We start from the raw sequence: 26,290 nt of genomic DNA on the forward strand, positions 1-26,290 counted from the left end.
TGTGTGTGTGTGCCCTCACCATCATCTCCAACAGAGCCTACAGGAGAGACAAGACCAGGGCTGAGTGTGTGTGTGTGTGTGTGTGTGTGTGTGTGTGTGTGTGTGTGTGTGTGTGTGTGTGTGTGTGTGTGTGTGTGTGTGTGTGTGTGTGTGTGCGTGCGCGCGCGCACGGGCGGGTTTGTTTGTTTTACTGGTTTGATTAACTCTTTCCCCACCAGTCATGTGATTCCACAATGGCCATCCATGTTTTCTGTTTTATTTTTTATTTTATTTTTTATTCCCCCCACCCCGATTTTTTATCCCATTTTTATATCCCCCATTAGTGCTAATTTAATGTATTTATCCTGGTTGCTGCTCCACCCTCTGCCGATCTGGGGAGAGCCGAAACTGGCTCCATGCTTCCTCCGAGACATGGGCAGTTAGCCAGCCGCTTCTTTTCACCTGACAGGGGAAGCTTCACAGGTAGGACATAGCACGTGGGAGGTTCACGCTATTCCAACCAGTTCCCCTCCCTCCGAACAGGCGCCCTATAACGACCAGAGGAGGAACCACATTAGCAACCAGGATATTGCATGTTTTGGTGAAGGGGTTCCTATATGAAGGAAACCCCCGGGAGGCACGGGGAGAACATGCAAACTCCACACAGAAATGTTTTCTGTTTTATGATCGATGTTTCTGTGACACACCTTGTGAAATAGTACAGCACTCTACGGCTAGAAACATGCAAAGGCGGAGCTCCGCCCAAATCAGGAAGCAGAGGTCTCCCATCAGGAACTAGTCTCTTAAAACAGCCGGGTTGGCTCCCGCAATTTTCAAATGCTTCTGCCTATACCCGTCTGTACTTCAAGCAGGGGAAACTTGGCCAAAACGGAAAGGGAAACTCAGGGAAAAGAATGAGCGATGAGAGGGGGGATGTCCTAGATGATAGGGGGGATGTCCTAGATAGGGGGGATGTCCTAGATGATAGGGGGGATGTCCTAGATGATAGGGGGGATGTCCTAGATGATAGGGGGGATGTCCTAGATGATAGGGGGGATGTCCTAGATAGGGGGGATGTCCTAGATGATAGGGGGGATGTCCTAGATAGGGGGGATGTCCTAGATGATAGGGGGGATGTCCTAGATGATAGGGGGGATGTCCTAGATGTCTCGCCTAAAGGTAGGTGATTGGAGAAGTATGGGCTATGGATATCCTTGAGTCCAAGTACATGTTAGAGCAAATTTTGAAGGAATTCCGTCAAGGCGTTCCTGAGATATCGCATTAACACTCTCGTAACGGGACAAGCCCCGTCTTTTATTGTCACACGAACACTACAACACATGCATGCGGCCACAACACACTCATGCTGACGGTGGCCGGTGAAAAGTGTCCTCTGCATTTAACCCATCCAGCCATGTCCTTTCCTCCGGGGGGCAGGCCAGGAGCAGTGGTCGCTTTCTCGTACAGCGCCCGGGGACCAACTTCGGATGTTGTCGTCACTGGTCGGATGACGATGACGATCTGATTTTCTGCATGTTTTTAGTGGGGGGGTTATATACGGAGGAACCCCCCTGGGGGAGCACGGGGAGAACATGCAAACTCCACACAGAGAGAAAGGCCCTTACGACGAGATAACCCACCTGGGCAGTAGGCACTGAAGATATGGGGGGGAACACAACCACAGCGCCCACAGTGTCCCAGGCGAGAATCGAACTCAGGACCTTCTGACTGTGAGCATGTTAACTGATTGTTTAATAAAAAGACCATTGAAAGAATAATCAAACATGACTTATTTGTGGTTACCATCCATAGTTTAGCATCACCAGGTACTGTAGAAGTTTCCAAGCTGACCTGTAGCTGCTGGTCCATGACAGAAGTCACGTCCCCAGCCATGGACTCCAGCTTCTCCTGGATGGGTCCCACGGAGGAGCTGCTCACCTCCTCTCTGGACGCTGCTCCCAGGTGGTACAGGTTAGGCAGGAGCTGAGGACATTATAGGGGAGAGAAATAAGAAGGTTTAGATTATTTGGGGCAATGCACGTTAAAATAAATCTGACAGACTTATGCCTACCCCACACTACAGGATAATTTGCAAGATTATGGCCAAGATTCCCCCCTCCCGATTTTCTCGGGGGTGCTCCCGATTTGAAGCGCGTCGGGCAGATAATCTTCCCAAATGATCCTGTAGTGTGTGGGGTTCAAAGATTCACAATCGGGAAGACTGCCTCTTCCCGATTGTGAATCGGCCATATCTAACATGTTAGATATTTACAACCCGACAGGCGATTGCATCTTGAGCAGAGAGCCAGTAGTAGCTGCGTTTCCATTAATTTTTTCGCAAAATAAACTGGTCCGCGTCCACCCGCAGCCACGCACAGAAACAAAGAACGAGGAAATTGTCATCGAGGTGAAATACCCGTGCGTCTTTGAACGGGACGGAAAACTAATGCTATACTGCAAAGCATGTAGCCTACAACAAGCGCTTAGGTCTCATAGCTTCCCGCATCGGCGAGTGTCCCCACGGAAAAGTGAGTCAAAATTAATCAGCAGACGCGCCCCTCCACAAGACACCTACAGACGGTTTTCGCCTGGCCGTGCACAGTAGGCCTACACCCCGAATGGACGCGGCTGTCCGTGCAAATATTAGTTAAACAAATCCTTTCAGTGCAAATGCATTATAAAAACAAAAAATAAGATTTGTTTAGAAAACGAAATGACACAAATGTATTATTATTATTATTATTATTATTATTATTATTATTATTATTATTATTATTATTATCATTATTACTACTACTACACCCGGTGCGCACACTGAATAGGCATTTTAAAAGTTAACGTCGAGCCCTGCTTCCAAGGTGAATCTTCGGCATAATCTTCTAGTGTGTGGGGTTGCGTTTGAACAGACGCGATTGTGTGTGTGTCCCAAGATTGAAATGTTAAAAAATCGTCTCTCTCTGTCCTGTAGTGTGTGGGCTCTCAAGATTTTTATAATCTTCAAGGATTTGAAAATCCTGTAGTGTGGGGTAGGCATTAGCCAATAAGGCTAGTTTAGTTTTCATATGTGAATAAAAGGAACAGGCATTAGACATACATTGGTTCATAGATAAAATAAAGTTACATTGTGCATATACAATATACACAAGTATTGAGAACAATACATAAAAGTACATATACATACAGTACAATAAGGGGGAGGGAGGTGACCTGAATAGAGTGGACTAGAAGGCCTATAACTAGTAATTGGTGACCAACCGTCACATAATAATAATAATAAAAACAATAAATACAAGACAGATTAAATGGACACTACCGGAATGTGTACATACTGTATAGTGGAAACTCAGCGAATGAGAGCACACTCACAACAAGAGTTCCACTTGGGTACGCACAGCGTCAAGCCTTCATCAGCGTTGTGAAGAAGATGAAGATCATCAAAGACACAAACCACCCCCACAACAGTCTGTTCTCCCTGCTACCCTCAGGGAGGAGATACAGGGTCCCAAGAGCACGCACAAATCGCTTGAGGGACAGTTTCTTCTCACAGGCCACGAGACTCCTTAGTGTAGTGTAGTAGCCGTACTGTACCGCACTGTAGATGCCACCATTATGTATGACTAATGTTCAATAGTATGTTTAATTAGGTATACGCTATTTGCACCTAACAGAATGTTATTATGTTTAATTATGTTTAATTATGTTTAAAGTATGTTCATGCCATTTGCACATATGTGCCACTGTCTGTGGCGTGTCTTACTGCTTTATTGCTTGTTGCCTCTTGTTTTTAGTTTTTATTTTTTTATTTTTTGCACTATGTTGTAACGGAGCCTACAGCACAAGAATTTCACACGTGATACTTGTACTACGGAGTGACAATAAAAATCTTGAATCTTGAATCTTGAAGGCTGAAGAAGGCTCGACGCTGAAACGCTCGTTGTGCTTCTGTCCCAGGTGATTCATTACATTTTTGAAAGGACATTTTGCAGTGCTGGCCTGCTTCTTCATACTCTATTCACCTTATGTAGCCACGCCCATTTGACCCGGGTTGTGTGGCCGTATCAAAACTTCCGGCTAAAAATAAAAATAAAATAAAATGGCTGGCTGCTCCAATATCATCTAACTCTGAAATTAACTAATAATTTAGCCAATTGTATGTAACATACCAAATAAAAGCAAATGGCAATGTCTAAGAATGCAACGCCATGTAACTGGCTCGTTAAGTCTCGCATTCCAGGGAATTACGTTAACGTCTGCGGGTCTTATAGGCGTAAGTGGCTCGAGCTGCGCTCGGAAGAGAGAAAACTATCTGAAGCTTTCTTTGTTGGAGTCCAGGTATGTTTTACAATAAAGTGCTCGTCATTGTCGACCATAACGTTGTCTGACCTGGCTAACAGTGGATACTCCGCTTGCTTGCTGTGTACCGAGCTCAAAGTAGTAGGCTATGTTCTTTATTTTACCCCTTCACTGTCCGCTCCAAAAACAACTCTCTTATTTTGCGCCGTGACCGCCGGAAGTGTTAAAAGGACCCGTAAGAATTTGGCCCACTGTAAGGTCTGAACATAAGGTGAATAGTACCAGAGTAAAGTGCATGCTCATCATCATTCTACAAACACAACAAACCTTAGACTTGTGATGGCTGGCACCGTGCCATCTCCCACTGTGCGTCCGTGGCTAGAATAAGTATAGAAATAGCCGATCTTCTCGCTGATGGGTCTCATTTTCTGAGGTAGCTCACATAGCTGCACCAGTATTTCATACCCAGTTAAAAGTTCCATGTAGGTAGGAGCTTTACTTACACATGTATACCATTAGGGGTCGCTGTTACACAGTTTCACTTTCACAGCATGGCAATTTCATGGGCAGTTGTGGGGGTGGGCACATTGAGGGGGTACTATTTGCGATGGAAAACCAACAGGTACTACCAAAAGCCAGTAGAGCAGAGTAGGGCCATACTACGCGGTACTATGCGGTCGAAAAGATTTGACATTAGATCAGTGGTTCTTAACTTTAATAATTGTGCTGCGGACGCAAGATGATTTATGGGATACTGTAGGAAACAATATTTCAACAAAAAAAAAAATCTCCCTAGATTTTTTTTTCAAATGTTTGCTTTGTTTTTCTTGTGAAACACTTAACGTGTTCTGAACTCTTGCTCACGTTAGTGATGAGAATCATGTATTGGTACAGACGTCTGATGCTTCTCTCTCCTCACCGTTTTAGAGTTCCTGGCGTCTTTGATGAGGTTCTCTGCCACCCTCACGTCCTCCATGACGGCGTCTGCCTCAGAGTTCCTCAGAGAGTTCAGGTGGTCCTGCACCTTCACGCAGATCCTGTCAATCATCTGGGAGGGAGACCATCAGGACAAGGACGTGAGAATCTGGACGTGACACTTCTCAACAGGCAGGCACAAGGACAGGTGGCAGTTGCCTTATGTTTATGTTTAGCATCGATGGGCATGAACTTCAATATGCATAGTATCATATTAAACAGCAGCTAGAAGTCAAATGATAAGTAATGTCAATTATATGGCCAGACACTGGTCATATAATTGTGTGTGTGTGTGTGTGTGCGTGTGCGTGTGCGTGTGTGTGTGTGTGTGTGTGCGTGCGTGCGCGCACCTGCTGAGTGGTCGTGGTGACGATGCCCTGCTGAAGCCGATAGGCCTGTTCCTGGGGGTACTTCCTGGTTTCGTGGTTCCTGTAGAGATAATTCTCAATCTGGGGGGGGAAGAAACCCAAGTTAATTTTCATAACGAGAAATAATATAATCATGTAAAACAGTGTTACTCGTCTAATGTGATAGATCCAAATCCTTTTTAGTGTTCAGTTATTCTCTGTACTACAGTATGGTTGTAGAGACAGAGCCATTGAGAGAGTAAGAGTTGCCTTGTCATCTCCATTCACTCCAATGGAGTTTTACTTTCTAGACCAGTGGAAAACCCCAGACCGATACAAATATGCAAACTATAAACCATATACAAACTATGGAAAGAAACTCCCCCTGTCTTCCTCCCTAGGGAGAGGAACATCTAGGCACCTTCCCCCAGGAGGTCATTTCTCTCCCTCGAATATGAGTTCAACAGAAAGAGATATAATGCACATATATGCTGCTAGGACTGAAAAGTCTTGTTGAGAGTGCAAAATGATGCTACATAAACATGACGTGCTCCGGGAAGCGTTCCTCCTCTGAAAGCACGACAACAGGCTAGACGTTTATTCTCCCTATTATAAATCTCATGTTATCAATAAAGTCTCCTTCTTTGAAACGCCTACTCCCCAAGCTCAGCCTTAGGGGGTGTTAGGTGAACCCAGAGCCGTTCCGACATCTCCATTCACTCCAATGGACCAGTTTTTTTACTCTCAAGAGTTCCAGGAAGTAAGGTCCTGGATTAAGCAGCACTGTCGAGTTGCAGCAAAATAGACAGTTTGTGTTGTACTCTGAAAGGGTGTTTCATCACTTGAATCAAATTGTACATTATCAGCTTTATTTTAGCATGCAAAAGTAGTGCGAGACCCATTCCTGGCTGTTCATTGGCTGATGAGTCTCGCATTTTGGTCCTCCGCTGACGCCACTCTCTCTCTCTCTCTAGAGGACACTAGGTGAACCAAACAAGGACACTCTGGTCCCCCCCCCCCCTCCCAAGGGGGCGTGGCCTAGGATGGACTTTTACGTCACCTAGTGTCCTCTAGAGAGAGAGTGGCGTCAGCGGAGGACCAAAATGAGAGACTCATTAGCCAATGAACAGCCAGGAATGGGTCTCGCACTACTTTTGCATGCTAAAATAAAGCTGATAATGTACAATTTGATTCAAGGGGGGGAAAACCCTTTCAGAGTACAACACAAACTGTCTATTTTGCTGCAACTCGACAGTGCTGCTTAATCCAGGACCTTACTTCCTGGAACTCTTGAGAGTAAAAAACTGGTCCATTGGAGTGAATGGAGATGTCGGAACTCTTCTATTATACGGCTCTGACGTCACCTACCTGAGCTAAATGATCCATCTACAGCCACTGGACCAGGTGTGTCGCAGTGTGCGTTGATGAGATCGGCTCCGCCCCTTATCCAGTAGGCGTTGTAGGAGCTAATAGAATATAGACGAAGGTTTTAAAGTAAACCCTAGTTTATAGATATTAGCATAGCCCTTTAGGGTCTGGGCACACTGCTCTACAAGTAGTGAAGAGAAGTTGACTATTGGGAGCAGTTCAATGGCAACGCCCAGAGGTTAAACCTGACGTGCGCACCTAAATGAAGTACGGTCTGCAAGTGGCCGTTACCATGGTAGGTGGCACCTAGGATGAAAAAAATCTTCAGTCTATTGACCAAATCAGCGGGGATGTTTACATTTACTTCCGGTTACCCCTGGGGTCCACACATCATAATGAACGGCACAAACTGACGTGTTGAAGACAAAAACAGACAAAGAAGACAAAAATGGTTCGTTCGTGTTGTGTTGTTGTTTAATATCATTCATAACAACACTTTCACTAACGTTAGTGGAGACCAGACTAGCTAATTTACCTGTTGGACCAGACCAGACCAGAGTAGACTTGAAGCTAAATTAAATTAACGTGGCGTCAGTAGCTCTGTCTGTAACGAGTCTGCAAAAAAACAGCGAGTTTGACAGTTGTAAACAAACGTTATTAGCTAGCTAGCTAACACTACATAAAACAAACACAGGGGAAAGGCTAGATATGTCGGACAAGCATGTTTACCAACCGTTTTAACATTTAAATTGAAAGTAGTCGGCCGAAAACAACGAGAGGGTTTGACAGCATTTATTTGACAACACGCACATTTAAACCTGCCGCCTTCCCCAAGTGGTACGCGGAAGTAATGTTGTTTACATGGTGACGTCACGGTGATTTGGTCTATTCGCTGACGCGAGGGAATATATCCAGTGCCCTAAAAGGGCTATCTAAGCTAATATCTATAAACTAGGGTTCACTTTAAAATCCTGATAAAGAATAAACCTTGAGCAAGGCGTCTTCAGTCTTCTCAGGACTGGCCTTCAGAGCCTGGGAAGCATCGATGATAGGGATGGGCATGAAACGAATGGTGAAGTTCCTAATGGACAGAGAGAGAGAGAGGGTTAGAGAGGGAGGGAGGGAGGGAGAGAGAGAGAGGGGGTTAGAGAGGGAGGGAGGAAGAGAGAGAGAGGTACTGTACACGTGAAATACAAGTGAAATGCAGATGACCCATTTGGGCCATTTCATGATATATGCATTCACAATTTCCAAGGCAGATACCTCATTAGCGGTCATCAGTGTTGGGCAGTAACGCGTTACGTTACTTAGTAACGCGTTACTGTAATCAGTTACTTGTTTAGTAACTGGTTCTTCCGTGGGAGTACAAAAGGAACCGGAACAGGAAAAAAGTGATGGACCTGGAAATAATTTTTGTGTGGATAAGAAAGCCTTTTTGGCTTTTATGGCAATGGTGATACACTTTTCTTTTCCTGTGTCTGAGTCTGTCTGTTTTTGTTTTTTTGATGTTCTGAAAATTAAAAAATTAAATTATGAAAACACACACACACACACACACACACACACACACACACACACGCAAACACACACAGAACCAGACAGTGCTGCTTACTTCTCCAGAGCAGCTGCCACATCTTGCAGACCCTGAGCGCTGCTGTTGTTCTTGTCCCAGATCACCATCCTACACACACACACACAACCAACCACACACACACACACACACACACACACACACACACACACACACACACACACACACACACAACCTCACTTAGCATGTCAACCAGAGTAGAGCCCTGCATTGTGTTGTGTGTGGCAGTTACTCGAGCCGACTTCCACGTGACTAGCTAGGGCCCGGGTCGGGCACGGGCCTCGGCCCCCCACCCCTTTTTTTAAATAGCTTTGGGACATAAATAGCCTATCATAATATCATAAGCAGGCATACCAATCAAATAAACTGATTTAAGAAATTAACGATTATAAAAAATGTGTATATATATATATATATATATATATATAAATGTATTTATTTTTGTAAGGCGCGCGCGTGCACAAAACACACACACACACACACACACACCTGAGTTTGGTGTTGATCTGCAGGGCCTTGGCCAGCATCTTGGCGCCCATGTCTCCCATGGCGTTGCCGCTGATGTCGAGCCTGGTGAGGGAGGAGTTGCTGCCGAGCGCGTTCAGGACGATGGTCAGGTCGCTCTTCAGCCGTGAGTCTGCCAGAGAGAGAGAGGAGAGGGGCTGGGGGGCGGGGTTTATATTAGGAGAATCGGCTCATGATTGTCTGGCACTTTTTTATTTTCTTTTTTGCCGTTTCAAGCATCGCCGTACAATAAATCAGATATACGATACATTGATCTTAATACAACGTGAGATGATCTTTTTGGCATCTTGATTTATCAAACAAGAAACATCAAACATGAAACATCAAAAAACATAATGAAAATAAAATAATGAAATAAAAGACAAAAGATATACTAACGTTTTCTATCATATCTATCTCGGATACCCTGAGAATACTGGGAGGCGGGTCATAGCGTCTCTGTCGATGATTTGATTTGACAGTTCTGGGCACTGGCGTTGGCGTTGGCCAATCCTGGCGTGTTCCACCCCCAAATCGATTGTGTTCTGTGTTCTGGCGCAAAGCGAGTGGGTTTCAGGACGAAACAGTCTCGAGCCATTATCGTTATCTTTAGAGCAATATTCCTGGAATGCAAGTTTAACTAAACAGTTACATGTCCTCTGCATTCTACATCAAATGAAGAGATTATTGTTTTATTTTGTATGCTACATACTTATTGGCCAATATATGTTAGTTTATGGGGGAGGAATTCTGCCAGCTAAAGAAGGGAGTATATATAGGCGGTCATCTTGCCTGCAGAGTTTTCAAATCAAGTAGAATACCGTTTTGCAAGAAATCTGGGGGGGGGGGGGTCAGTCCCCCTTTAAGTAATTGTCCTACTATTTGAGAGGTCCTGATAGCTTTTTTGTATGTTGTTACCTTGGAAACAGAGTCATAAAGAAATTGTAATTCAGCACAGAACAGATGGATATTACAGGTTGGGTTTAATTTGCAGCACTCTAGTCTTGTGTGAATGTGATACTGGCTCGTCTGGCTGGAGGCATATCTGTTGTTTCCTTCACTGTGCTAATGGAGAATAGGGGGCATCTGAAGGTTATCTGCCACCTGCAGGCTGCATGCAGTCTGCTATTTAAACGTTGATTGTAGGCGGGACCAGAGACTGGGAGAAATTTGATTGGACAACAGGCTGCTAGAGAGGCGGGACAAAACACTTGGGGAGTTTGATTGGACCGTTAAAAGTGGTTCAGCATCAGAAGAAACCAATATGGAGTCAGCGATGAGATGTATGCTAGCCTCGCTAGCTAGCCTCCATTGAGAAAAATCAGCTAGTTAACGTTAGCTCTGTGTCAGCACCACACCGTACAGTTGAGAATGACATTTGGAGATTGATTGACAGCAAATGTGATAGTACTAGCTGACGTAAGCACACTGTAGATGTCATTATGAATGAAGACAACATGGTTGACTTTTGATGTGAAAAACCAAAGAAATTAGATTTTTGACATACATTGTAAAAGGTGCACTCTATGACCAGGGATGTGATCTAAAATAGTTTTACGTAAGTAAAGTATTTTTTATTTTCAGCTCAACTTCAATAGAGGCTGGATTGATGAGCCGCTCTCCAGTTCTGTGTCTTTCTGTCTTTTGGCACTTTTGAGCGAGCAATCAAAATGGCCTTCATTATTTATCACTGTCAGTTCAAACAAATAAGATTATAATATCAGTTATTGAAGACATTAATATTCTTCTTGAAAGCACCGACTCCTTTTCCCCGTCAAACACGTCCATACCTACTGTATGGAAGGCCATAAGGGACTCATTTAAAATGATAATGTGGTGTGTGTGTGTGTGTGGGGGGGGGAGAGACTTTTATTCTGAAAGGCTGGAATATACGTAATATTGCTGCCGTGCCCCCACCAACTCACCGACTCCTCCTCCTGAATCATGTGGACCAGGTTGTCCAACACTGGAGCCAGGTTTCTAAGAGGAGAAATGGAAGAAAATTAAACATACAGTGATAAAGTTCAGAAAACTAGATCTGTTCTCCAAGATGGCTGCACGCACATCACCTCGTTTGTCTGTCGCTCGTTTGTTTGTAAAGTGAAAACGTGCTAGTGTTGCGTGTATAGAGCCAAACTCTCTTTGATATAGAGCGGAACTCTCTATTTTATTTTGTTTTATAGTGTTTTAACACGCATCGTCAGCCTTGCTAGGCGAATCGGCTAGTACCAGCCCTGACTAGGCTAACCGCTAGCGTGTAGCCGGCTAGGCTAACTGCTAGCGTGTTGCATGTTACCGTATGTTTTTTGTGAGTTTGGGTGCCAGGGAGACACAAAACAGAGTGCTTTGGGAAAATGTGCATCTTAAAAGTGCTTTGATTTTAGAAAAATAAGTTTCCCCTTTTCTTCCTTTTGTTAACTCCATTTCACATTTTAACAGTCTCAGCCAACAAACCTCCACCTTTTCTCTTGAGAGAAGTGAGCTCCCTATCTATCTATCTATCTATCTATCTATCTATCTATCTATCTATCTGTAGTGTAGTGTCTGATAGCAGAGCTATCCAGCTGGTTAGTGAGCTAGCAGCTGCTAAAAGCTAATTAACACTTTGAGTGCCACGGCCCTTGGGCAAAAGGTGCTGTACTGTGCCACATAGGCCGCAATGCATTTTAAAACAGTCATATAATTTCTTTAATAATTACTATGTAAACACTGAACACGCACAAATAACGATGAGACTCTCTTCTATCACCTGCAAAAAAAAGTTTATTGATCCCATTTTCCGTTCTTTAGTTATGAGCCGGAGAAGATAGCTTGATTAGACCAAAAACAGCCCTTTTTTTCTACGAGCTGAGATAATGACCGTTTTGTGAAAGGAAGCATTTCAAGCACATCATTGACTCATTGCTAATATTTTCTGATGTAATGCTGCAGCTGCCTGGGTCTGTTGTCTGCTGTAGTGTCCTGCGTGCCCCACCTCCCCCCCTCCTCCTCCCCCCCCGTTGTGGGAGGAGTATCTCTCTGCTCTGCTCTGCTCTGCTGTGAATGCGTTTGCTCTCGGTACGTGCACATCATGAAGCGCTCGGCGGCTTGCCTGCTGAAAAAGCCGCTTTGACGCTGCATCTTGATAGGCTGTCTTGCTCTATTTCCGTGTCTGATTGGTCCATTTACCTCGCGCCCCCTGCCGCTGGAACCGCCCACAGCGTTTCACTGTCGCAGACTAGAGGCGGCTTGTCTCCGAGCGGCTTCACGCTCGCGGGGCGGGACTAGGGCGGGACCTTTCGTTGAAGCTACCCAATGACAGCTCTTCTTACACATTTCCTCCCCGCACCCTCCTGTGTACAACGTTTCTACAGGCTACAGCTCCAAGCTGGAAGCTGGTTTGCACGCCCACAAAACGCTGCGACACAGCGGAAAAGCGAATTTGCCATTGTAGATGTGCACGTACCGTCTGCGTGTGCTGCTCAGCAGTGAAAAGTCCGCTAGTCCAGCTTTTTTACACCCGCGTGTATGTCACCATGCTTCCAGTTGAGAACTCCACGGCTGATCATGCGAATGCAGCGAATGCAGCGGACACGAGGTGCTCAATTGTGACAGCAGATTGGCTGCTGCAGGGGCACAGCTACGTTATGCTTCAATGAAGCAGCTGCATACGGACGGATGCGATGCGCTCTTCCCAAACGACTTCTTCTGTGTGTTTTACTCTATGGTTTTACTCCACTTTCTCTCATCTGGAGTGCGCTGTCGCCACCTAAGGGTTCTGTAAAATAGGTTAGACACATTCAATAGCTATCATATTGTAAGAGGCGATGTAAGAGGCATAGATCGACACCCCCCCGTCAAAAAAACAATTTCGAGTTACTGACGCCATTTGGCGTCGCTGGCAGCCTACGGTAAATTTCTAATGACGCCATATGGCGTCGCTGGCACTCAATGTGTTAACGTACATCAGCTGACGAGTCTCGGCCAGAAAGACTGCTGTTCGCCTCCCATGTGAAACGGTGGCAGTTTCGTTAGGTTCACTACAAAATGTTTGTACTGCAGATTAATGGTTATTATATATATGCGGTTCCGGATCGGAGCGCGGGTCTCATGTCTGCGGGGGGGGTGGGTTGCGGTACTGATCATACGATCATATGTGCGAGTTCGCGGAGCGGGGTCGGTACTGCACGTCACGGGGCCGGGCGGGGCGGGGTCTTGAAAATCAGACCCGCGCAGGACTCTGATCTGTCCCCTCTTTCTGTATCTATCTATCTATCTATCTATCTATCTATCTATCTATCTATCTATCTATCTATCTATCTATCTATCTATCCATCTATCTATCTATCTATCTGTCTGTCTGTCTGTCTGTCTGTCTGTCTGTCTGTCTGTCTATCGATCGTTCGCAATGCAAACTTCACATGCCGTTGGGCAGTGAATGTGTGAGTGTGCCCTCAGTCTGGATTTGAGTGTGTTTTCTCATGTGTGGCGCTTTCATAGACAGGTCAGGATCGCATCGCACTTCACATGAGACATACTGCCTGGTTTTGAACTGCCCGTGAGAACAATGAATGAACATCTAAGAGTCTCAGTCTGCTTACTCTGGATTAAAACTAAATCTTTGTTTTTGCGCTCTACTCGTTTCTTTTGAGCACGCCATGTGAAATTACTTCTATCTCTCGCATTTCTCCGAGTCTCTAACCTCTCCTCCGTCCGTGTCTGACACTCTCGGACACTCGCCTGCAGCACTGGGAGCAACAGGCAGAATGGATTCAGATATTTGATTGTCTGAGTAGCATCACATGTAATGATTTACAGCGCATGCATTGGTCTGTGAGCTTCCTGGCAGATAAACCAGTACCGTAAAGGCTAGAAAAGCTCTGTGAAAATGTAACAATTCTCAATGATTTGTAGGTTATTTATAGGGCTCGGTCCGGATAGGACGGTGTCTGGGTCCGGATGCAGACCGGAGTCCGGACTTTGAGGATCGCTGCTCTAGGGGTTGCATACAGTGTAGACTCGTCGAACCCCGGTTCACATTAGGGGTTGCTTAAACTCACTCCAATGCACACTAGAGGTTGCTTAGGCCATGTTCAGACTAGGAGGCCAAATCTGATTTGTGAACTTTAGTGACCTATTAATGACTTTATCCAGATTGGTTTTATGAGTCTGGACGCGCCAAGCCAAGTCTGATTTGTGTCACTTGTCCCAAACCACATATGGAGGTAGTTTCCAATCTGCTTTCGACTGATGTGACTTGAGTGCGGACGCGCAGATCCACCAAATCTGATTTGAACGTCACTCGCAACTCATCATCAAATGCTTCTGCGCAGGAAAACCACGTCACCAAAGTACGTATTTACTGATGCCCACGTTGTTACCATAGCAACCAATGCAGATAGGCTGTTTAGGTCTGGACACACAGATCCGACTTTCAAATCAGATTTTGGAAACCAATCAAGATAATGATGATTAATGACTTTATCAGCAAATCGGATTTGCCTGTAATGTGAACATGGCCTTAGACTCATCGAACCCCGATGCACAGTAGAGGTTGCACATACTCGTCTCATCAGCCCTCTGGTCTTACTTGGACTTGATGTTGTTGAAGTTCTTGCCCAGTGACAGGTGTCTGATGGAACGGTTCTTGGCCAGCCACACCAGCAGAGTGGACAGGTCCGAGTCCAGGCCTGGAAGGAACAAAAAGTTCAAAATCATATTAAAAAAAGCCTGACTTTGGTATTTCAGTAATGTGCAGCCTACTGTATGTTGTAATATGCATTTACACCTTCCATTAACATGCATATTTCCTTATCCAGATAACATCTAGATAACTAGCTCACATTTAAAAACTGTGTCTGCAGTGTTGGCACACATATTGTTATATACAATACAGATATATATATATATTAGGGCTGTCAAACGATACATTTTCTTAAATCGCGATTGCGATTAATCGCATCTTTGTATCGCATGTTTAAAATGCCATTATTTTGCATTGCAAAGCATTTTTAATTAGATATGAATCATTCTTACCAGTGTGTCGTGATTGGGAATCAAATGAATGCAAATAAATGTACTTTGTGATCTTGAATTTTAGATTTATTTTCAATTCAATAGAAGTGCAATGTAGACAGGAGGTAACAATGTCTACAAAATATATCTTGAACAGAAAATAAATGCACAATTGTAAACAGTGCAGTACACGCTCCAGAACCCATACTTCCGGCGGCGGCGCTGTGGAGCAGTCGAAACCCAAAATGACACAGCCGAACAAGGCTGTATCTGAGCTAAAAACTTTGGCACTTCCATGTGAATAATGGCTCGGTATTGGAAACTGTGTATTGATAACGTGTATATCGCATGAAGCCATTGGAGCCGACCTCCCAGTGGTTAGAGGACCCGCGCATCCGAGACTCTGAAGGAAGATTGAGTGATGAGTCTCGCGTTGAGGCTACGGCGACGCTACCTGCCCCGGTATGCTTAGCTTTTAGTTAGGTGATAGCTCAAACTCAATGTACTTTGGTGATATTTTAATTCCGTTTCACACAAGGTGCAAACTACTGTTGACTTGTCCACTGTGCCATTTGGGAGTTTTTTTAAAGTAAAATGAGCCATTTAGAAGCATGTTGCTGTCTTTCTTTTCCATACCTGCAACAGCAGGAGACAGGAAACCGCTGCGACCGGCTTGACTACAAGTACGGGTGCATCGAAGGGACAAAATAGCGGCATGCGATTAACGTGAAAAAATAACGCATGCATATATATATATATATATATATATATATATATATATATATATATATTACATACATATATATACATACATATATATATATATATATATATATTAGGGCTGAAAAAAAAGGGGGAAAAATTAAGAAATTGTGTGTATCTGTGTCCCACACACACACACACACACACACACACACACACACACACACACACACACACACACACACACACACACACACACATACACAACACATACACACACAATTTCTTTATTTTTTCCAAGACGGAGGTTGCCGCTTGGAAGGGAACATATTAGGGGCGTCACGACACACACGATATTGTGTACACTACGATACACGATACTGGGTTCACGATAACGATACGATACGATATTTTAACAATATTTTTTTGAGATCGATTTGTAAGTTGAGGGGGCATCCTCCACGCTAATCTGAGTCATTTCACCATTTTCATCCTCCGTGTGTCTGTAACGTCCCTCGTCTGTTCAAACAAAGCAATGAAAAGGAGAGCGAGCATGCAATCAGATGCAGATCAGTGCCACCATGTTCAGCTTCTTTTTCTCGCGATATGAGATTTCATCTCAACGATACATATTGTCACGTTTTGATATCGCGATATATCGTGGCACGATATATATTGTGACATCCCTAGAACATAGTAGTAATCCCTAGAACATAATTGTTGGATTTTCTTAAGACACTTTCTCACCGTTGTCAGAGATATCCAGGCTGGAGATGTTGGGGATCTCAGCAATACAACCCTCTAGGATCTGAGAACCTCCAGATCGCAACTACAATATGGAGACAGAGGAGGGCATTTAACACACACACACACGCACGCGCACACACACACGCACGCACGCACACACACACACACACACGCACGCGCGCGCACACACACACGCACGCATGCACACACACACACACAGTACATCAAACACAACGCAGCTTTCAAGATCTCTCAACCAATGCATGCAGGCACCTATGAAAACCAGGGAAACTATCAAATAAGGAAGAGTCATTACATCAGTAGTCTCATGTAGTCAGACCCACCGTTGACGTCAGCAAGCTTATCATCTACGACTGGCTGGCCCTGCAAGACTATTATTTTATTTATTTTTTTAATTTTTCCCCAGATTTTTTTATCCCATTTTATCCCCCATTAGTGCTCATTTGATTGCTCATTCCTGGTTGCTACTCCATCCTCTGCCGATCTGGGGAGAGCCGAGACTGGCTCCATGCTTCCTCCGAGACATGGGCAGTCAGTCAGCCGCTTCTTTTCACCTGACAGAGGAAGCTTCACCGGTAGGACATAGCACGTGGGAGGTTCACGCTATTCCAACCAGTTCCCCTCCCTCTGAACAGGCGCCCTTAACGACCAGAGGAGGAACCACACTAGCAACCAGGATATTGCATGTTTTTGTGAAGGGGGTTCCTATATGAAGGAAACCCCCGGGAGGCACGGGGAGAACATGCAAACTCCACACAGAAAGGCCCTTTTGCCGACCCCACCCGGGCGGTGGGCACTCGAGGACATGCGGACGGGCATGCATTCCTTCAGCGTTCACCTCGTCCCCAGGTGGGAATTGAACCCACGACCTTCGAGCTGTGAGGCGATAGTGCTTACCACTACACCACCGTACCTCCTACTGCAAGACTATTATTACATCTGTGGTTCAAAGGGTCGCCTGATGCTTTTCTATTTTATTTTTTTACACCAGCCACCCTGGTGTATGGCCCGAGGTCGCCCGAGTTAGCTAGGGCCGGGGCCGGACCTGCCTGTTTTCTTTTGTTTTTTTTAACTGATTGAACTGTTTGAACTCATACATTGTGATGTTCAAAGTGTTTTAATGCACTTTTTTGTATAGTGTTGCTTTGATAGGCTTAGGCTATCCGAAACACCTGAGGTTCGGGTGGAGGGGGGTAGGGCCGGGGCCGGGCCCGAAATTCTGACAAGCCGTAGGGCTCACATCCGACTCGGGTCCGAACATGTAGGGCCCGGGCCTAGATTTGAGGCCCGTGCAGGGCTCTAGTATGATGTAATGGCTCTTCCTTCTTTTATAGGTTCCTTGATGAAAACCAGAAAGCAGACACTTTGAGACAAATACACTGGGCAAAGAAAATGTTCTTTCAATGAAACAATCGTGCATTTGTTTTCTTGCTACTGATAGAAAGAAACATTACGGTTCAGGAAAATACCACATCTGTTAAAACCACAAGATGGAAGAAGGGTAGCATAAACGAAAGAGAATGTTCTGCAAGAACAGAATCTGGAGAAAATACTCCAAGTCACTCTGTCAAATACTGTCAAAATAAAGTAAAGTAAAGTAAAGTAAAGTAAAGTAAAGTAAAGAGTGGGATGTACTTAGTACTTACACAGTGGCCGAGCTAATAGAGGCGTGAGGGGGAGAGGACAGGATGTCAGAGCTAAGCCCACAGTTACACACCACCACACACACAGTGAATAATAATACGCTATTTATATTCATAATTACATGTTGCAGAATCCTTATTCAACTGATCCTTGATTATGATTGCCGTGTTGGAAGCCGTTGGAAAATACTCTAGGGGGCGCTACTGAGCGATGAAGGAGTAGCCGGTCAGGTTTCCTGAGAGCTCCCACATATTCCCTTCAATTTCACGCTAAAAGCCATCAAATACCACATCTACGTTTATAAAAAATAATAGCCAACAATCCCTTGACTCTGTCAGAATGGCGAAGAGAAAGAAAAACCTGTGGTGGAATGGAGAGGAGAGGAGGAATGAGGGGCGAAAAGGGTTCCACACTGGTCCCACCAGAGAACGCCAACAACGCGATCCTCGACGCCAGTGCCTCATTGAAGAAGGACATTAACCATGATATGAACTCTGTCAAGCAAGAAATCTGCGCTACCGTCGATGCTAAGATCACGGAGATGTCTTCCACACTTTGGGCAGAATTTGCCGCTCAACATCCCCTAACTGAGACCGCCATCACCACGCTGCGATCCACCGTGGATTCACACACCTGAGTGTGTACAAGTCCTGACATTAACTGTAAATCTGAGTAATTCCTCATCTCTTCTCACATACCTACCTATGCAGTTCCATACAATCCAAAAAGGCAGAAAGGCCAGACGTAGACTCACATTTCCCTCTCTTTCTATTGGCAGAGCTCTTGATCAGTGACGTCGCTCGGTCAGTGACGTCACCAAACCCGGCCCGCCCATCTCTCGCGCCTAGGCCCCTCCCAGCCAAAGTTTATAAAAGGGGTTGCACACCATGCTGGGCCTTGTAGCGAGTGTAGAGAATAGTTGTTGTCGAGTAAAGATAGAGAGAGAGATTTGTGCAGCGTAAATTGTAGTTGTGTGTTTAGTAGTATTTAGTATTTAGTAGTTTAGGTTTAGTTTTAGAGTATGTCAGAGAAGCCTAGGTTGTGTGTGTGTTTGTAAAAAAAATATATAATAAATGTTCGCCTGTTTGTTTGTTGAGTTGAGTTTAGCGGCCAGGGATAGGTTAGGGGTAGTCATGGGTCGAAAGTGTTGTGTTCCCGGGTGCAAAAGCTACACCGGAGTTCAGTGCTTCAGTTTCCCAGAGACTCGGACATCAGGCTGGAATGGCTGCGATACCTGGGCCCAGCAGCTCCGCTGCCTCCAGAGGGTGTTTGGCTGCAATCCTGCACTCCCCCCAGGGGCAGCGCCGGTGTCACGGCCACCACCAGAAATACGCTGTGTTTTATGTGAATATTTCGGCTGGTGCATTTCAAGAAACTGCCCTAGCTCTCATTGCAAAACTTCGGCCAATGCTATTAACCAACTCCTGTCTGCCATCACGCTAGCATATTAGCCTCGAGCTACACTGAATAACACAGACCCCGACAGCTTTGACTGGTGCTGGCTCGCTCCCCCAGTGGTCCTCCTGATGCATCCATACACTTCCATTACCTTCTGATAAAGGTTCTAAGCTCACCTGTAATTATGGGTGACATTCCTGATATCATCCACTTCCATGATCTTTAGACATATGTTGTAAACACATCCCAGTGTATCGGCGACATTTTAAAACCCTCAGTATTGTGCTAACGCTAACTTTCACGACAGCGAACAAGCCCCCACTCGGCTCATTCAGGGCAGGCTTAGTTTTATCACTTTTACCTGCCGCTCCTGCACATCACAGCACAGGCTAAATGATGTGACACAAATATACATGATGTAAAGTCATGGCATAAATGTGTTTATATTGAAAAAGGGCACGTCAAGTAAGCTAAAGTCTTGTTGGAGTGGACATTACAGTGCAACCGTGTTCCGGTCTTCAAACTTCCCAATCATGGCTATAACACATTGTATTTGCAGGGGGTATATTATATACCCCCATCGCAGTATGTGTGAATACCCTTAGGGTTTAATTTAATTTCATTTTATTTTGTCCAATATTCAAATATTCCAGAATTGCATGTTGTGTTAAAAATAAATATTATGTCTATCTAACACTTTTTAGCCTGATTTGTTTGTTTTCTTGCAAAAAGTTATGCCGCTGCAATACTTTCTGGGAAGTATGCAAACACCGCTGGTGTTTGGTAGGAGAAGGGAGGTGAGGGGTAGATAGCTAGCTGGCTGTGAATGAAATCAGACGTGCGAGCAGGAAATGCACAGAGCTCTGCCATTGGCTCTGGAATTTGCCCGCCCCACAAAAGTTCATCCTATCCAAATGTGGAGTGGGCGGATTCAAAAGCCTCAAAACTGCCCGCCCTTTTTTGAAAAATGGACATGAGCCACGGCTGACTGATACCTCTGAGTTGTTAAGTGTTGAGTATCTCTTTAAGAGGTAGATAAGGTGTGAGTGAGCACAGGTCTTTTCTACAACAACATGTTAAGATACAACTGAACTGAAAATGAAGCCAAATGTGTCTTACTTCACAGCAGCTGAGGTCCAGAGAGACTTCCTTCAGGTTAGGGTTGCTGGCTAGGCCGAGCAGCAGAGCTCTGCAAGGGAAACATGACACAATGACAGGGGGAATGAAGAAGAAGAAGAAGAAGAAGACTGTTAAAACTATAAGTTCCTGGAGGAACCTGTATAAGTTCCTGGAGGAACCTTTATAAGTTCCTGGAGGAACCTTTATAAGTTCCTGGAGGAACCTGTATAAGTTCCTGGAGGAACCTGTATAAGTTCCTGGAGGAACCTGTATAAGTTCCTGGAGGAACCTGTATAAGTTCCTGGAGGAACCTGTATAAGTTCCTGGAGGAACCTTTATAAGTTCCTGGAGGAACCTGTATAAGTTCCTGGAGGAACCTGTATAGGTTCCTGGAGGAACCTGTATAAGTTCCTGGAGGAACCTTTATAAGTTCCTGGAGGAACCTGTATAAGTTCCTGGAGGAACCTGTATAAGTTCCTGGAGGAACCTTTATAAGTTCCTGGAGGAACCTGTATAAGTTCCTGGAGGAACCTTTATAAGTTCCTGGAGGAACCTTTATAAGTTCCTGGAGGAACCTTTATAAGTTCCTGGAGGAACCTGTATAAGTTCCTGGAGGAACCTTTATAAGTTCCTGGAGGAACCTGTATAAGTTCCTGGAGGAACCTGTATAAGTTCCTGGAGGAACCTTTATAAGTTCCTGGAGGAACCTGTATAAGTTCCTGGAGGAACCTGTATAAGTTCCTGGAGGAACCTGTATAAGTTCCTGGAGGAACCTGTATAAGTTCCTGGAGGAACCTTTAGGGGTTCTTCAGCTTAGAAGAAGAAGAAGAAGAACTAAACTAAAACTAACTAATGGGGAAAGGCCATGGTGAAGAGGTGGGTCTTGAGGGTTGTTTTGAAAGTATCCAGGGTCGGGGTGTTACGGATTTCAGGAGGGAGAGAGTTGCAGAGGATGGGGGCTGCCACACTGAAGGCTCTGTCCCCGAAGGTTTTTAATCTGGTACAGGGGATGGACAGCAGACCCATGTCTGAGGACCACAGGTTCCAGGATGGAGTGTGTTGGTGGAGGAGGTCAGACAGGTATTGGGGGACGAGTGCATAGAGACAGGCATGTCTGGGAACGCCCACAAAATGTTAAACAGCTGGCGCGCGAGTGGGGTAAAACCGCCCATATATCTCATGGGCTGACTCACCAAAAGACGGTGCTGCGGCTCTAAACTAGAGGTTTGGGGGTTCTAGAGCAGAACACAAGACGTCTGCTCAGATGTGCGTTTACTGCGGTGGTTAAATCCCCGGTCGTGTCTGCCTGGGGTGGGCTATCAGCTAAATTCTAACTTTGCTGAATGGATAGAACGGGGGTTTTTACCCCACCCTGACCACGCCCCCAGCCAGGCTGAGCCAGCTAAATCTATGACGAGACGTGGCCTCAACCTATGAAGGGATTTGTAAGTGAGGAGGAGGAGTTTGTAAGAGATGCGGAACTTGACCAGGAGCCAGTGGAGGTGGATGAGGGTAGGGGTGATGTGCTGCCAGGGCTTGGTGTGAGAGAGAGAGAGTCAGAGAAAGGAGAGAGCAGACAGAGTCAGAAAGGATAGAGCAGACAGAGAGAGAGTCAGAAAGGAGAGAGCAGACAGAGAGAGAGTCAGAAAGGAGAGAGCAGACAGAGAGAGAGTCAGAGAAAGGAGAGAGCAGACAGAGTCAGAGAAAGGAGAGAGCAGACAGAGTGAGAGAAAGGAGAGAGCAGACAGAGTGAGAGAAAGGAGAGAGCAGCAGTAGGTCTCACTTGAGGGCCTCTGGAGGCAGCTTGGTCCCCGACAGGTTGATGGAGCTGAGCGACATGGCGCTGCTGAAGAAGTGCTTGAACGATGGAGGCACGTCTCTGCCTTTCCTACAGGAGGACAAGGGAAGAGAATGAATACAGCCGACTCTGGTGCTAACACAGAGAAGCTATCTGACTCTGGTGCTAACACAGAGAAGCTATCTGACTCTGGTGCTAACACAGAGAAGCTACACTCTGGTGCTAACACAGAGAAGCTATCTGACAACGAGTCAGAGCTGGACAGTGACGTTAACGTCAGCATGGCTGCGGACATAGCAGAGATCTGCAATCTGCTCCAGGAAGGGAAGGAAATGTCGGACAAGCGAGAGTAGAAGCTAGACGAAATACAAGCACCAAAAGCTTCTACTGACGGGGGAAATCAGTGACCTAGCTGAACACCAGACGTTGAGATGTTGAGAGCCAGCTGGGCTTTCTGGAGGACACGGATACATGCTGCATTTGTTTATGGTGGCACGTAGCAAACGCGTCATCTCCGACCTACGTGCGTTCAAGCTATCAGGCTTCAAGTCGCAAAACCGCAAAACAAATCTGAAATCTGAAAATCTGAAATCTGAACAATGGATGCTAATAGCCGTTAGCTGTCTAAGCTAACAGCTAATAACAGCATTAACGTTTACTTGTATGGGTTTAACCAACTATTGTATTGGTATGCTGATTGGTCTGAAAGCTTACTATTAGAACAATCCGTCGAGACGTAATAGTAGTCCAACTGTAGTCCGGTGGGACTACAGTTGTCCGGTGGGGTGGGCGGATCTCACTTCACACCCCCCCCCCCCCTTTCTGCCGTCTCATGACATAGGGCTGCATCCCCCAAAAGTTGGATCGCCCTGAGCTCTCTCGCCGTACGACCTATGCGTGTTTTTCCTGCATACCCCTGTGTCGCCCACTGCCCACTGCCCACTGCCCACTGCCCACTGCCCACTGCCCACTGCCCACTGCCGGAGCCCCCATTGACTATGAATGCAGAGCGGGCGGGGCCAATGTGAGCGCCTGATCCTGTGTGAACTTAGCCTGAGGGTGTGGTCAGCTGGCTGGTAAGGGTGTGGTCAGCTGGCTGGTAAGGGTGTGGTCAGCTGGCTGGTAAGGGTGTGGTCAGCTGGCTGGTAAGGGTGTGGTCAGCTGGCTGGTAAGGGTGTGGTCAGCTGGCTGGTAAGGGTGTGGTCAGCTGGCTGGTAAGGGTGTGGTCAGCTGGCTGGTAAGGGTGTGGTCAGCTGGCTGGTAAGGGTGTGGTCAGCTGGCTGGTAAGGGTGTGGTCAGCTGGCTGGTAAGGGTGTGGTCAGCTGGCTGGGGGCGTGTCCTACCTGTGAGGGAAGACGCTCTTTGACATGTTGAGCACAGACAGGTGCTGCACCGAGCCTCGTAACAGGGCAGAGCACACCTGCAACACGCACACACACACGCACGCACGCGCACGCACACGCACACGCGCGCACGCACGCATGCACGCACACACACGCACGCACACACACACACACACGCACAAAATATATACTATTAACATGCTAGCTGCAGCACAGTGTGTGTGTTAGCAGAGTATGCTTGAGTATTTTACTCAAGCAGAAATTACATACAGTACTTCAACTCAAGCGATGTTAAAGGTATACTGCAACTTTTCCCTGTATTTTATATATATATATATATATATATATATATATATATATATATATATATAGGGGACGGCTTATGCCAGCAGCCTGTTTCCGTGCAGCCGGACTCCTCTGACGGAAGGGAGGGGCTGGCCAGCGAGACTAGGGGAAAAGTGAATGGGGTTTTAGAATGGGGATTTCACTTAAATGCAAACAAAAGTTTATTGGAGTGGTAATTTATGTTTAGCAGGATAATCTTCACAAGCGTGAATCACTTTTACGACTTTTGAAACGTAAATATGTTTATTTTTAAACCCGATTTTCAGAAAGTGCTAGTAATTTGTGGACTATTCACCTTATTCACCACGCCCACTTTTTCTCTCTTCCGCGTTCAACGCAAACGTATTTTTTTTAAACTGACATATTTGTGTCGAGTCCACCCCTGGGGATACACAGTGATCGAACCAGGCGTTTTGACGGTACGATTTTTTTTAAACTGACATATTTGTGTCGAGTCCACCCCTGGGGATACACAGTGATCGAACCAGGCGTTTTGACGGTACGATTTTTTTTAAACTGACATATTTGTGTCGAGTCCACCCCTGGGGATACACAGTGATCGAACCAGGCGTTTTGACGGTACGATTTTTTTTAAACTGACATATTTGTGTCGAGTCCACCCCTGGGGATACACAGTGATCGAACCAGGCGTTTTGACGGTACGATTCTTTTTAAACTGACATATTTGTGTCGAGTCCACCCCTGGGGATACACAGTGATCGAACCAGGCGTTTTGACGGTACGATTTTTTTTAAACTGACATATTTGTGTCGAGTCCACCCCTGGGGCATACAGCCAGATGTTGCTAAGAGCAGCAATATCACATACAATCACATACATCCATTTAGCTACGGCTAACAGCAGTGTCAAATTAAACTGAGATCTGAACTAATCTGAAGATGGGGATCATTACAACTTGATCGTCTACACACGTCTAATTCAATTGGCCAGTCTTGAGTGTGATTTAATTTAATTGGCCACTGCACTAACGAGCCACCAGTTTGTGCACCCTAAATGCAGACGTGATTCTGGACGTGTTCGCGAGCAGTCCCAATGCTACTGTGCTGTTTTCATAGTGCAGTGTGCAAAACAAAAATGTGGATTTACTCATTTATTCAGTGTACATTTAAAAGTACTTAAAAAGTAGAATATCTATAATTTAAATTACTCAATAGTAAAAGTATAGCATTATAAAAATGGTTAAAAAGTACGAATCCTCAAAAAAACTACTCGTACTTGTAGTTGAGTACTTTCCACCTCTGCATGTCACACTCACCTGGTCCAATGAGCAGTCAGTGTTGGAGAGGTCAAGGGTCACCAGGCTGTTGGGTTGACCCAGGAAGTGGTACAAATGCTAAAAGCAAAACATAAAACATAAAACAAAAACGTAAACATAAAGGTAAACAGTTTAGCAGCACACACTGTTAGGCTTGGGCTGATATTAGAAATATCGCAATATTTTCCACGGAATCAAATGATTTCGTTTATTTGTTTATATTTCGCGCAATATTTTTTTCCCAGGATGGCGAAGGCATGACCCGCCCGTCTCTGCCTCTAAAGAACGCAGAAGACCAAGGAAGATTCACAGTTAGCTACTTACATATATACCAGTATAAGATGAGTTCAACCAAACTGATCATCATCATCATAAAGGCCTCCTTACCTTCTAGTCTCTCTAGCATTTAGTGCTTTAATGGAAACAGGCACAAATTAATTTTTGTACCTGTTTTTCCTAGCCAGGGGAGCACGGAGGCCGGAGGCCGGATGGGAGCGGCTCATACTCTGAGGCTAGAGGAGCACGGAGGCCGGAGGCCGGAGGCCGGAGGCCGGATGGGAGCGGCTCATACTCTGAGGCTAGTGGAGCACGGAGCCGGAGGCCGGATGGGAGCGGCTCATACTCTGAGCTCAGCAGATGGACATCGTCTGAGCGAATGGCCCTAGCTTTTTTCAGCACCTGCTTGTTAAAAATATGGTCTAGGCTCCTAAAATGTCTTAAAAATCTCATACTGTTTGTGCATGCAGATGTGGGATGGTTGTAGAATAACCTAATCGTGGTCATGTTCAACTTTATTAAACGTTATTTATGTCAGACATGGACTGCAGTTCAAATTGCTTTATATGC

General features: G+C 45.4%; 1 protein-coding gene across 1 annotated transcript in view; it reads right to left on the minus strand.

Moving 5' to 3' along the window:
• The window catches only part of LOC310799907 (F-actin-uncapping protein LRRC16A-like), a gene marked incomplete at both ends in the record, with an annotated part of 126,622 nt that overhangs the window by 29,436 nt on the left and 70,896 nt on the right, over positions 1-26,290 (minus strand). The window contains 14 exons of the mRNA XM_083662515.1: positions 1,831-1,962; positions 5,192-5,320; positions 5,598-5,696; positions 7,950-8,043; positions 8,575-8,643; positions 9,043-9,215; positions 10,983-11,037; positions 14,627-14,726; positions 16,501-16,582; positions 18,168-18,179; positions 20,683-20,752; positions 22,466-22,570; positions 23,824-23,900; positions 25,445-25,522. Coding sequence (XP_083518641.1) covers positions 1,831-1,962; positions 5,192-5,320; positions 5,598-5,696; positions 7,950-8,043; positions 8,575-8,643; positions 9,043-9,215; positions 10,983-11,037; positions 14,627-14,726; positions 16,501-16,582; positions 18,168-18,179; positions 20,683-20,752; positions 22,466-22,570; positions 23,824-23,900; positions 25,445-25,522 — 1,275 coding nt within the window. The remainder of the gene's footprint in view (positions 1-1,830; positions 1,963-5,191; positions 5,321-5,597; positions 5,697-7,949; positions 8,044-8,574; positions 8,644-9,042; positions 9,216-10,982; positions 11,038-14,626; positions 14,727-16,500; positions 16,583-18,167; positions 18,180-20,682; positions 20,753-22,465; positions 22,571-23,823; positions 23,901-25,444; positions 25,523-26,290) is intronic.

Source organism: Poromitra crassiceps, assembly GCF_964638095.1.
Source record: "Poromitra crassiceps genome assembly, chromosome: 29".
In the NCBI taxonomy this organism is placed as follows: domain Eukaryota; kingdom Metazoa; phylum Chordata; class Actinopteri; order Beryciformes; family Melamphaidae; genus Poromitra; species Poromitra crassiceps.